General features: G+C 33.4%; 1 protein-coding gene across 1 annotated transcript in view; it reads right to left on the reverse strand.

The window, feature by feature from the left end:
• The window catches only part of LOC110831367 (serine/threonine-protein kinase pim-3), a 215,002-nt gene that overhangs the window by 191,433 nt on the left and 8,792 nt on the right, over window positions 1–14,777 (reverse strand). Inside the window, exon 7 of the mRNA XM_022067277.2 lies at window positions 793–14,292. Within this exon, the coding sequence (XP_021922969.1) occupies window positions 14,081–14,292 (212 nt within the window). The 3' untranslated portion in view covers window positions 793–14,080. The remainder of the gene's footprint in view (window positions 1–792; window positions 14,293–14,777) is intronic.

Genomic DNA, 14,777 nt, shown 5'->3' on the forward strand with positions numbered 1-14,777 from the left:
GATTCATTAATTTATTAATAATCTTACCATTCCATGATTTCAGTCTCAGCTGCTGACCATAGTTAAATAAACCACAAATAAATAAATAAATCCTGGTTACCCAAGTGGTCTCTTCCTCTGAGAAATAAATACACTAAAAATTTTCTAACTACAGAAAGGAATTTATATAATGTGAAAACGATTAGAAAAAAAAATCATAAAACTGGAATGTGTGTTACAAGCTTTAAAAGTACTTGTCTTTTAGTATGAACACTAACTTATTTTAGGGTAGTATACAATCTAGATTAAACAAAGAATAAACCGTTTACTTCATACTATTCATGATTATAACTGACATGATAATGAATGCATGTTTACCAATATAGTTGCTGTTAAACATAAACCCAAATTAAACATGACAACCTGCAAGTTCAGACAAACCAGTTAATAATATTTCATATACTTTTCCTGTTTGGGTCTGCATTGAAATTTTCCTGTACATGGAAGGTTTACTTCATTCTGTCTATCCCATTCACAATCACAATTATTACTAAGCATAATTATCCTACCATACAGAATATTTCAAAATGTTACCTGCTGAAAGAAACCTTAATGGTATTTTCCTCTTAGAGCTTCTGTCATGAAATTTTACAAGATCACTTACTTTTGAAACCACTTCTCAGGACTATCATTCCATGGTGCTTGCTAAGAAAGATGAGTCAACAAATCTGTGTTTGACTTATTACTGAGCACCAAAGACTTACTATTTCAACTGTATAAGTTACACAATGCCAAATGAAATGGAAAGATTACCTGGTAATTCATAAATGGATTTGGAACCAGGCAGTTGTAGCCTATCTCACCTAATAAACTGACAAAAACTACAACCACTTTACAGGGCAACTGCCAACCAGTAATAATTACAAGATACATTTTGAAAACAAACTTACAGCATTACCAACACACAAATACAGCCAGTGTGACCCAGGATTATTAAACCATGTCTTATTTGCATGGGTCCTAGGTGGTGGCAATAAAAATAATATATTCATGCTGCCTGGTGAGATTTAAACTCCATTGGTAACTCAGTAAACACAGTGAACTTCTTAACTGGCCAGCCATGATGATTGGCTATTACCAGTTTTAATACTACAAAAAAACAGAACAAACATTGCATGATTCACTAACCTAAATCCTTTACTCAGGAAGTGCAACAAATCTAAAATCTGTTTATGCTGTCCTATTCATAGTTTGTTAAATAATGCATTAATATATGGGCTGTATTTCTTTGTAATTAAATATCTTTTGGGAAGCAATAGGCACTGGAATTTAAATATTTTCAGTTATTTTATACTTAAAACACAAAAAGCATCACCAGAATAGCTCTAAATCTGGCATTTATTACTGCTTTAGCACCATTCTGAATTATATAAGTCATTATAAATATGAACTGTTTTAGCAGACATGAACTAGATTAACAATCACAACATCTGAGGATTATGTTTAGGTTGGAAAAGAAGTGTGTGTGGGTTAACGATGTGCTTGCATTGCTAGTGTTTTATACTTTCTATGGTTCTTAAAATAGTGATGTGTAAAAGCAGGTGTTACCAAATGTGTCAAAATTAAAAGCAGAACATTTATATCCAATTACACAATACATGCTCCGACAGACTCTTTGCCCTTCCCTGCCCCTCTTAGTGTGACTTTGCCCAAGTTTGGAATTATTATGAGCCCAATATAATAGGACACAGGAAGGGAGCTTGGAATGGCAAAATAGAATAAATAAGCATATTCAATACCCTACTTTATGTTTTAATAACCAAGGAGAGGTAAAATTATTTCCACATATTTTGGACATTCTACAGAATACTCATATATTTCCTTAATGCTACTATACAGGCTAATGAACAATTTCTTTTCTGAATTATGCAAACATCTGCCTTAAAAATATGTGTGTGTCTGTGTGGACAGACACATAAACACACACACATTCCACCAAAATAAACATACAAAAGAACTGTCAACAGACTCAATGTTTCAGCAATTCTGCTCTGCTATAGCAAAGCTCCCTGTAAGAATAAACAAATTTATATGCTGAACACTTAATAGTTCCATAACAGGACATGCTTTCGCTTACCACTGCTACCAATATATGTTACATTCAATTATACTATCATGTATGATGATTATTTATTGGAGCAGGAAGACGTATTGTACTGTTGCAAGCATACAATGAGGTAATATATGAACACAGGTTTTGCCTTTATGTACCCAAATAATGACATAATCCATTACATTTACATTATGGCTCATGCCAATTTCATCTCAAATGCAAAGTACACAGACACTTCACATGGAGATGAATGCATGTGAAGACATGAAGTTAATATAAAAGTTATTACAAATTTAGTATGGTGGCATGTACAGTAATATCCCCATTTAAATTTCCTCAGAAATGAGGAAATGATTTTCAACATACCACTGGAGGAAACCTTAAATGAGAAAAAGTGTTAAATTGGTTAACATTAAACATGGACTCCGCTGCATCATATAAACTGAAATAGCCACAGACTAGCCTAGAGAGAAATTTTGTCTGTTAATTTTTATAATGTGATCTTATTTATGAGCTGCAATGCCTTTAAACAATCATCTAAACCCAATCTGATAAAAGGATCTAAAAATAATTTTACAGAGACTATCACACAGCTGAGAACAGAGAAAGTCAACTGGCCAAACTCTTTGTGTTATGTAATGATGAAATCCATCAGACATGAGTTACTACTGAATTTTGTTACATTTTATATGACAATTTATCCTCAGTCGTTTACACAATACAAGTACATGCATTTTTGTCATAGCTAAAATCAATCTGTATCAGATCAGAATTAGGATTATTTAAATCCCAGATCACCATCACCTTTAAATTGTAAAAGATCACATTTAAAATTAGGACAGCAAACATCAATGCAATAGAATAATTCTATCCCAGGACCAAGAACTGTAAGATCACATGAAACTTCTCGGGTGACCACAATGGATTACTTATAACCAGTGCTTCTTCTCTATGGAAAGAAATTTACCAGTACTCAGATATCACATAAATTACTGAGGTTCTATCACAAGAAATAATTAAGCTCATGGAGCAGAGCCCTTCATTTGTAGATAACATCTGCCTAGTCAAGAACAAATTCCCTAGCTTTCATCAAGCCTGAAAATATCACTATCATTTTCACAGAAGCCTCAACTGGACCTTATCCTCAGCCATAAGAATTGAGTCCACACCCCCAAAACCTGTTTCTTTAATATCAGTTTTAATAATATCATCCATCTATGCCTAGGACTTCTCTTCAGTTTCCAAAATAAAATTCTTAAACATTTCTCATTGGTCCCATCCATTATGAATTATGAAGCTCCTGATTTATGCAATTTTCTCCTCTCCTGTTACTTCCTCTCTCGCAGGTCCAAATATTCTCCTCAGCACCTTGTTGTAAAATGCTCTCAATCTATGTTCTTTCCCTCTGGTGAGGAATCTAGTTTTATATTTATACAAAAAAGTCTTTAAAAATGAAAACACTTTTGAATATCAAATGTGAAAGCCACTACATAGACTGCATAATTTCTTATTTTAAGTAATTTTTAGCACAGTATTTTTTAGGAAGGTGCCAGTGGAAGTTCCTTTCCATAAGAGAACTGAAGCCTAGTTATAATCTTAGACAAAACACAAAAACTGACAAGAAGTCCAATCTTACAAACACTATGTGTGCACATGTTTGTCAACTTTTAAACTAAAGTATCACTGAATATATACAAATTTAAATCAAACTTCAATATAAATAGAATTAAAGAGAATGTGTATGCATAAATATTGTAAGAGCTTACAAAAGCAAATAAACTGCAACCCATTTACATGAAATCAACATCAGAATAGGAATGGAGCTTCTTAATGACATATGTAACACTCAATTTGCATTGCATGTGCATAGTGAACATTTTCATGTGTAAAGTCTACTAGGAACTTTTGGGGCAAACTACCAGTTGAAAAAGTCACATAACAGCTAAACAGTGTAATAAACCTATTAATTCAAGAGACATACAGACTACAAAAAAATAGTATGTTCCTATTGATGTACCCTGATCTTGAATCCACATGATGAGAAAAAAACTCATTTCATTTAAATTGGATACCAAGATGGATTAAATTAAAATTATATACAGTCCTACTTGTTAATCAACTGGGATGCTACATATAAACTTTCATTGGTTTACTCACAAATAATAATAAATGTGCATGCTCATACATACACACTTCCAAGTTACTTTGTGTTTATATTAATAGAGCAAATTTACTTATCTGTGCCATGAAGACTGATGAATAGAGTTCTCTGCAATAAGCTATGACATTAACTATACATCCAACTTAAAACCAGAGAACAAAAACATAAATTTCACTTCATGTGGTTTAATTAATGAGCAAGATTTGAGTTCATAACCCAACACCAGGACTCAAGCAATGCTAGGCAAGTGAAAGGTTAACTTCAGTTTTGTGAGTTAAAAGCACAAAAAACTCTGCTTTTACTTCAGTTGCTCTCCCATTGCCACTATGATGAGAATGGTCCCACATTTTTAACAGAAATGATCTGCTTCACATATTTTTACGACAGTATCTTAGAAATGCTACAAAGCATACTAAAATACTGAAAGGTACAAAATAAATACTTAAATAAACAAACCTTGCATACTTGATAAAAACAACTTTTCAAAAAGAGGAATGTCATTAATGAAATGCTAACTCAAAATGAAAAAATGGACATGTTCAGGGCACTGCAACTAAAATACACAAACAAATGTAAAACACGGGTAGAAATCGGACAGAGCACTGTTCACATTGAGACTCCACATGCATACACATAAATTATTATTTCTTTCTCACACTGTTCTTCAGGGAGACACCTCACATGTGTGAAATGTGGCTCTCGTTCTGATATTCCTTGTTCTTTCCGCCCACTTCACATAAATTAAAAAAACAGTAAAAACAACATAACTACATGACTTAAAATAAGGACAAAAATACATGTTCACATCACTTAAAAAACAAAACTATTTCTTACACTACTGAACTGTACAAAATATCATGCAAATTAATCATTGTTACATGAGAACTGATGTAAAACCAATCTACAGAAGCAATCTTCAAAGAGAAAAGAAACTGGAGTTGTGTAGTTAAAGCCACATGTTCATTACATTACACAGGCAAAGTTCTTGGGCCACTATCCTTCCTTCAGACTTCGTTAAAGTCTTTCATAAAGCCTGAGTAAAACTTTGGCTGGTTTCTTACAAAATTGAGTAAATCAGGAGAGAGTTTTAAAGAAGTCTGTCCTCTAGGATGTTTCATTATGCAGTCTGGCAGAAGTTTACCATTGTTTCTGACATGTATGCTATCTACATTATCAGGGCAATAAGCTACTCATCAAACACCTCCAAAACTTCAGTCAATTTCTAAAAGACCATATGGCACATCTCAGAAGACGACATCCTCATACTCACTACCACGATAACCTAAATTCTCACCAAGAGGAAGTTTTATTTTCTAGTGGGGGATGTAGCATTCAGGTTATGTATTAATTACAGAATGTAAAGGAGACAACTTCCACAAGAGTCAAGGCACAAAAAAAAACTTACTGTCCTGTTTGGTGTAGACAAATGGCAATAGGAATTTCCCTCAAAAAATTCTACACATACTTACAACGTTCCTAACAAAACACTTTAGATTAATTTTTATCATACATGAGCAAGGGATTTAAACCCCTGTACTATGCAGGTGCTGGCCAGACAAACTCCAGGGTTAATAGTTTATCATCAAACTAATAGGACACAGCCAGACAAATCATGCATAAGCTGTAGTGCACGGATGATAATGGTTAAACACCATAATTTTGAATTCTGAGAATGCTACTTACATTGTAACCTTATATTATTAGGTCAAATACTATGTAACTTAATACTTTAAATTATAAATAAACCCTTCTTTGCTATATTAAAGCAAATATTTAGAAACTCAAATCAGCAACAGAAATTATGTTGTCACATGTGCAAATTTGCACAGGTCCTCAGATGCTATAAATTACACTGCACAACAATTTAACAATCACTATTGTGTTAATGTAACCACATCCAATAGGGAGACAGATCTGTAATGTTTCATTCTGGAACATATGCATAAAATACCAAATTATCTCGAACTGTTTTACAATGAACGCAAATAAGCTGACAGCTAAAACCATTTTTACAGCACTGGGTGGCACCCTGAAAATTGTTATGTCACAGTATTAACATAGTACACAGATTTGTACTATGAAATAAATTAAGTACCAATTTTCTTGTGTCCTCACTTATTAAAAATTGTGCTAGTATAACTGTTGAACACTATAAAATTGTTTTTTCACCATATCACCCAGATGTTTTTAAAGAAGCAGGTTTCAGAAGTCAGTTCTACACACAACTTTGGCTGCCAACACTGTGTCATGTGTAATGCAAACACTGACAGTGCCAGCTGAAGAGTTAGAACAAAGAATACACAACTTTGCAGTTAACCATACAGCACACTATTAAAGTACCACCCAATGCCTTATATTCATATTTTTTTAAAGAGTAGAAACTGATCCAGTCAAATAGTATATCTTTCATATGAAACAAAAATCAAACATTTCAACAGAATGTAATGTGACTTAGTACCATTATGCTTAAATGCAATTTTCAGATATTTTTCTTTGAGATATTCAATTTTAAAGCAATAAATATTTTAACTAATACCAACAAGAGTAACAATTAACTATGAGTATGATGCAATAACTGTGAAATGATGTGATCCAGTTTGGAGCACATGTATTTTCCAAATCACTGGTATTGATGTTGAACTATTCACAAGTACTGACTATAAAAAATAAAAATAAAACCTATGCAACCTCCTGCAATAAATTATTTTAAGTGCAGAAAAACACAGTTCAGAAGCATGTGCCAATGTTCATGCAAGATTCATTAACTTTTGTTCACAATTCTCTATCATGTAAGCCTATAAGCGAATGGTAAAACACATGAAGATGACAGTCTTTTAGGTTGTAGTGCTGTGAAGTCTGGTAGAAGTTTACCAATGTTTCAGAGGGCAATCACCCTGATGATGGAGGCAGCAAGTACCTCTAATATGTCAGGAAGCATGTACCAGATTACACAGCACTGTAACACAGAAGACAGCAATCTTCATGCCTGCCACTATGAGACCCTCAAATCCTACTTGGTAAAATACACGATTCTACTACAAAGTATTAAGGTAAATTATATAGGTATAACATGTGAACTAAAGTATGGTATGGGAAGATACCAGCTGATTATGGACTAGCCTGACCATATGTTTTCATTATTTTCTGCATACAGATTTAAAGGGCTGAACAAATCCAGTCATCTACTTATCTGCAACAAGTGAAAATAGTCTTTTGAGTTTTCAATTCATATATTTTCTCGCATTATCATTTCTATTTATTCACAGACATTAGATAATAAATTTGTAACTGGGGAAGAAAAAGGGATTCAGTTAATGTGACAGTAATTCAATTAAGCATTTGGATATAAACAAATTATTAAAGCCAAAACAATTCACCAGTTGCTTCTATTCATTACAGTGTAAGTAAATGATTTGTTGCTTTGTTTCATTTCAACTTTTTGACACAAATAAAATGCTGGGAGGTGCCAAATGGAAGAATGACTTTAAATGATTACTGGAAAGAATATGGAAGCAATGTCAGTGTATTTTAAAGTACTATCCAAGAATCTGCCTGCAGACACTGGCCTGCCATATAAAACCAGGAATGCTAATTGCACTGTGACATTCGGTTCTTAAAGACACATATAATGCCTTGACAACTCAGTAATGGCCTTAATTACCACATGTGACAAAAATACATTCAACACAGTAAATGTTAAACCAGTAACAACAGAATTATGAAACATGCCCAAATTGCTATTTGCCTACAAATATGAAGTGACCTCAATTTCAGTTACAAGCTAATACAGTTATTGCATTAGATGGAGTGAAGTTATCTCCTCTCTTCAATCCCACCCCTAAAAATTAACATGTAACTCATGGAAAGGAATTTGAACTTCCACATGGTGGTTGGTCAATAAAACTTAACATAAATAAAATAATCATGCTCCACCACACAAAATTATTCACAGGGAACAACAGATCTCTATAATGGACAATTCCCTTATCTCCCCACAAAACAGATTACATCTAAACCATAAAATCCCTCAAAAGGATGCATCACTGCTTTCATATGTGACAAATGTGTATTGCAGGTTGTCTCAGAAAAAAAATTAAGATGACATCATTACCTACACTTAAATTCACCAAAGCTGTTACAACTTTGAAATAATTTAAGCTCACAACCATTTCAAGGTTACATATTCTTAATGTGTGTGGTTCAAGTCACACAACAAATGTCTTGGCAATACAGAGTTCTTCCCATGTGCTGTGCCACTGCACCTCAGATTCATCACTTAACTCTGCTAGGGACTGTGGTATTTGTGGTGTGCAGACAGGACTCTTGATGAACCCACATAAAAAGAAGTTGAGAGGCAACAAGTCTGTGTATCTGTCCCACATCCTATCCAACGTAATGTAATTTATATCATGACAGCACCGCATTGGACACAAAGTGAACATGGTGGTAAACTTTAAGGGTTTCTGTGGAAATCTCTATTTCAGTGCTGAAACTGTTTTTCAAATAAATACAAGTCATGAATATCGTCATCACTCTGAGACATACTGTATGTCATACAGCAATTATGTGAACATGAGGTCTAATTTATCACTAGTCAGTGCAGACCACTTCTACATTAATCATAGAGAAATAATTTAAACAAAATTAGCTCAATAATTTTCTAGTACTTAACAGATGTATGGACATCACATTTTAACCGTCACGGAACAGTTCACATTATAACATGGAGCAATATTCACGATAAATTTCAACCTATATATCTCTTTGTTGCTAATTTTCTGATAATTTCAGCATCATCAATAACAGTGAGCATTTTAAGCTCAAATACACCACACAATCTGTGCAAGAGATCAACATATAATGACAAAGCAAGGAGAAAGTAAGGACCTCTGAAACATTGGAAAACTTCTAACAAACTACATGGCACAACCCAAGACAGCCATTTTCATTCTCACTGCCGCAACAACCTCAAATCCTATTTAATCATGTAAAACATTCCTAAGCATTAATGAATTACTTTGGGCATGGACTACTAAGTTGCTCTGGCTTGTAGCACAGGAGGCATTCACTCATACTACGGTTTTGTAGAAAAAATTAAGAAGTAGCACATATCTGAAAAGTCAATACACATTAGAAACTCAAATACTGCAGTTCAAGAATATAAAGATTATATGCCCCATTACGTTTCCTGAATGGTCTGATCTGGTCACTGCAAAGTTAAAACATGGCAACAAAATAATCCCCATGCACCTATTAAATGTGGCAGTTTGCAAACTTCAAATGTTACCTGGTCTATATTCCTGTCAAATGCCTTTCTTGACGATGCAGTCTGGCCCAGAAATTCTAAAATGTTAACATGTGATGGAAAGAAGACCAAGTTTTACACATATGACTCAACAGATTTTAATTTTAAACTTTAAAGTTGGTTACTATATATTTTGAAGCAAGTCTTCAATAACTGTTATATGTTAGAAAAATGCAATATGTGAACCTTGCACCAACATTCTACATATTTAAATTCTTTCTGAAAATGTGTTTAGTCATACACTCTTCATGTTTTCAAAGTCACAAAATTCATGTATTCACACTTCATATTCATGCTCAGAAATTTCTCTCACTACAAGATCAATTACTTGCAAATCAGATACACTGTGTAACAATCACAAAATGTAATAATGAAACACAGGTCAGTCAACCTCTGACATGACACACTATAGCATAAATAAAACAAAATAACACATCACAGTACTACTTTCAGCATGTCTTGGGACTGATTTATGATTTACTTAACAACACTGTGAGTAGCTCAGACTGCGGAGCATCTATGTGTTGAAACAAAAACCAAATTGGGAATTGATGTAACACATATTTATCACTCAAGTTCCATCCTCTACTATTTACTTTACACTGATCCATCTAAAAAAAAAACGAAAAGCAATACACTTCAAGACATACAGTAAGCATTATTATTTGGAGCACAACTCACTTGCCCTTTTACAAAACAAAAATAACCTCGTTGGGTCAAACATATTTCCCAGTGTATAACACCACGGACAACAAGGTCGTATAAAAGTTTATTCTGCAATGAACACTTCCTGTTATAATAAATAATGAATGAATGATACAGCAGCAACTACTGAAATCTCATATCTTTATGGAACAAAGGTAGCAAACTATACTCAGTACTGTTCCAGTCCTATTAGTAATGTTCTGATATTCAATAGGATGATGATGCAAGTGTACAATGGAGCACTCATGGGAGATACAAGAAAAGCACAAACAATTTTAGACAGGAGACATGTAAGGAAGAGGCAACTTGACAGACATATGTGGATTAGAATAATTAGGAGAATAATATTATAATGTATCCTAAAGAAATACAGTGTGAACTGGATTCATATGGATCAGGAAAGGGCCCAGCAGTGGACCCTTATGAATGTGGCAATGAACCCTCAGGATCCATAAAAGGCAGGAAGTTTTCTAATCAGCTGAGTGGCTACCAGCTTCTCAATAAAGACTCCACTTCACCAAGTCAATTATTAATACCTAAAGAGATCATTACCACATGCCACTGTGAAAAGACACAGAGATAGCTTTAAAAAAAACTCAGTAATGTATCATTTACAACAGAGAAGCTTGGGAAGCCGCTGTTTATGGTAATTTGCAACACCTACTGCATACTAAAATATATATAACAGTTGAAGAAAAAGGCACAAATTTCAATAAATTAAATTAAATTAAACAAACATCACATTTCTGTTTACAAAAATAAAACCATGAATATGTATAATATGAACTATTATCTTCATTCATCAGTTACAATCCAAATCAGCTGTTTCATGAATTTTAAAACAGTATGGAGTATTTTTATCTACTACATTTTCACTCCAACAGAAAAATAATGCAACTCATACAGTTTATAACTTGTTCAGGATTACATAAAAAAATTGTCTTTAATTTAATACTGAATAACTTATATTCTCAATTGTGGCTAACAGACAATTAAAACGTTAAATCATAACAACTGTCTCATAAGTCATACTCTCATCTGGGCTGATATGAGACAGTTCAAATATAGTCTAATCTAAAGCCAGCATTTACCACCACTGAAGTAGGTAACATTCATGGAAACTTTTTAAATGAGAATTATTCCAAATTAATTTACTTCTTAATTCAAATATATTTCAACATTAAATTGCCTAAGAATTTAATTTGACATCAGTACTTTCCACCAATCTATGTGGCTCCATGTTTTTATTCCCTTCTCAGAAGTCTTCCATTGGCCATTATTCCTTAAACTCATAAACACAAGTCTCTCAGCAAGTAATAGTCTCAGTGAGAGAGGTTTGCAATGAAGGAAATAGAAACTTATGGATTTACTGTAGTTGATGGTCATAAGATAATTTTAAAATGAAAATCTAGTTCTTACTATAAGATTCTTTCAGTAGTATTTTTGATTAATTTATGCAAGGTACATCATTAATTTTCCAAACTGCCTGTTGTACACAGTACTTAAAGTTATGCTTAAAAGGTTCTCCAAGTACTACAAATAATTCAAACTTCTTGTTTATATTATATTATAAAATCATCTTTGACAATGTAGCAAATATCAAACTGCTGTGCGATTTCACCTGAAGTGTGTAAATAATGCCTCTGGCAAATTCTACTATTCAACAAACACTAATTATACCTGTTTATGTTGGAATTCATATATCTGGTTCCATTCAAAGAGGTCAATCATGCAGCAAATATGAAAATATCCCATTACCCAGGCATGTAGAACTTTTTCATCATGCTGAGCAACATAAAATCTGAGAAGTTGTACTAGTACAAAGGAAGACCTCACATCTGTATCTGCAGCTTTTAGACATAACTTTAAACTCCCATGATACACAGTTTTTAAAGCGAAGAAATTAATAATATAGCTGCACAGGACATTTAAACTTCATTATACCATGAGTAATTTACCCGCATCTTCGCACGACGTTACGCTCACATCATTCATGGCAATGAAGACTTGAGACAACACTATGTAAGCAATGGAATATACACTGGAACATATGCTCTGCCTCAATTGATATTTTAGCTGTTATTAATATAGAACATGGAAATCTTTTTCTATAGCACCATAGCTGTCTATATTATAAAGGAACAATGGCAGTGTTTTCTACGCAGTTCTAACAGCTTTGAATACAAATTTATAATTTAGAGATGTTCAGTCATGGCCATGTGCAATTATCTGTAATCATAAGGTGTAAAATCTGACGCTGATACCAATGTATGCAAGACTGAAAAAACATGGATGCACCAAATACTCTGTAGTAACATACAAACACAATTAAATTAATAGGCACTTGTCAAACAACATGAAAATTCTCAAAAGTGTTGCACCATTTTAAATATCTGATGTTCAACATAGAGCACTAATTTAAAATAAATTATAAACTCCAGCAAATCATCAATCACATCACATATTCACAAGAAACGAGGTTGGTGTTGCCACTTTTAACAGTGTTCCATGATCTGAATAAGTATACAAATAACATTTTAAAAATATGTGCAAATAAATGCTGCTCTTGAACATGGCTGTGAAAATATAAAATGACAATTGGTTCCATAAGGCATATGCAGCCAAAAGTTTAAAATTGTCTTGGCAGACCTAAGAGACTTAAATGTATGCAGTCAGACTTGAACACCATTCACACATTATTACTGCAATATAAAGTTAACTCTAGAAAGACAAACAAACCACAGAAATAAGATATTTCTGAAAGTCACAGCTTTTCTAACAAAATCTGAAACTGACCTCTTAAATTTTCTGTCAACTAAAAATAGACTGATTTACAATACTTAAAATTATTATATTCAATTGTAATGATGCCATGAGTGTCATAAATAATTAATTTACTAAAAACTACAGATTTTAATGCTCAAGACAAGCTGGTTACGGTAACATAAGAAAGCTGTAAGATTCATTACAAAGTTCTTACTAAACTCTTAGCAAATTTTACAAAAATTAACACCACTGAAAACAAAGAAAAACACGTACCACAACTAGTGTCAAAAATGCTAAAAAGTTCATTATTGCCAGATTATGAAACCATGATGATGACATATGACTTCTCAGTGAGCACGGCCGAATATAATTCAGCCATCAAGTATTTGGTGCAATCCCAGTTAAGTCCTTCCATAACAATGTACAAAATCACACATACAAACTACTAAAAATTCAACTCCTACTTGAATTTTAGTCACAAAAACTAGACTTACATTTACCATAACACTTCTCTACAATGTTCATTGAAAAATTGGGCAGCATGTATTTTGTGTATGTGTGGTGTGTACTGTGTGTGTGTCTAGTGTAAGACACTTCAAGGTCAACATTTTAGACAATTACTTTAACCAAATTCTGGGTCTGAAAAAAGTGTGCCCAAATAATATTTCTGTAAGTCAGCACACAAAACCCTGCCTGAGCAATACGGTAGCAATATAATATTAATAAATTAACACGATCTAATATATAATATACAATAGTAAGCCAACTATATTACACATCAAATTATGGGAATGAAGCAGAACTTCCAAAAAATATCCTAAAGTGAAAGTGTTATATATATATAAACCAATGGAGAGAGGATAAGTACGGAGAAAGGGCGAGGTTAATTCATTTTGTCACGGTGGGAGCTCAGGCAAAGAGTTACATTCATCACAGCCAATTGTGGGTCACTGCCATTATGAGGCCTTTCCCATTTAGTATCTCTCCCTAAATGACACTACATTACTAATTAATACTAAAATTAAGTCTACAGCTAGTGAATACAGTGTGGTCAAATGCTTTCCTGAGATGATGTGGAAGCCTGGTCCAAGGAATGCTGATCTACAGAGTTTCGCCTAGTAGGACGAACACAAGTCAAAGACCCTGTGTTGTCAGCACATGAATCTAAATTACAATTCATCCATGTATGCTGCAGGATGTCTTCCAGATGTAGGCGATCACTTGGACGAATCTGCAGACACTTTTGTATCAGGTCTTGACAATCTGGAACACAGGAGATTATTGTTTAAAATAACTCACTTCACAGTTATAACACAGATCTCTACATATGGGCATTATGTGTCTTCCAAATTAGTGTGCAAATGGCTGTCCACTGGATTGATGTACTTTCTGTACCTCAACTATGGCATTTATTCATAAAGAAAATTACTGCAGCAGCATATGAAAACTTCTGATTACATTTTAAACTACTAGCTCCAAGTCTCTGTCAATCTATCCAATCAATATCACAATGCAAAATCAGAACAGTATTTTTTTTATTTATCTAAATGTATTGAAGAGAAGAGTTGGAAAAAAACTGTAACCTCAACTGACAATTATTTTGTGAAAGGCAAACATGCTCCCTTGTTGCAAGCTTGCTAAAAGATGCATCAAAAGGTAATTTATTCCATTCATTGGTGGCATGTTTCATTCCTTTTGCCAGTATTAAAATATAAACACCCTAAGGCCAAAAAACTGTCTGGCTCCTA

The sequence above is a fragment of the Zootermopsis nevadensis genome, unplaced genomic scaffold, assembly GCF_977971745.1.
Source record: "Zootermopsis nevadensis isolate Lab colony 2312 unplaced genomic scaffold, Znev_1.0 Znev_ptg000025l, whole genome shotgun sequence".
Classification (NCBI taxonomy): Eukaryota; Metazoa; Arthropoda; class Insecta; order Blattodea; family Termopsidae; genus Zootermopsis; species Zootermopsis nevadensis.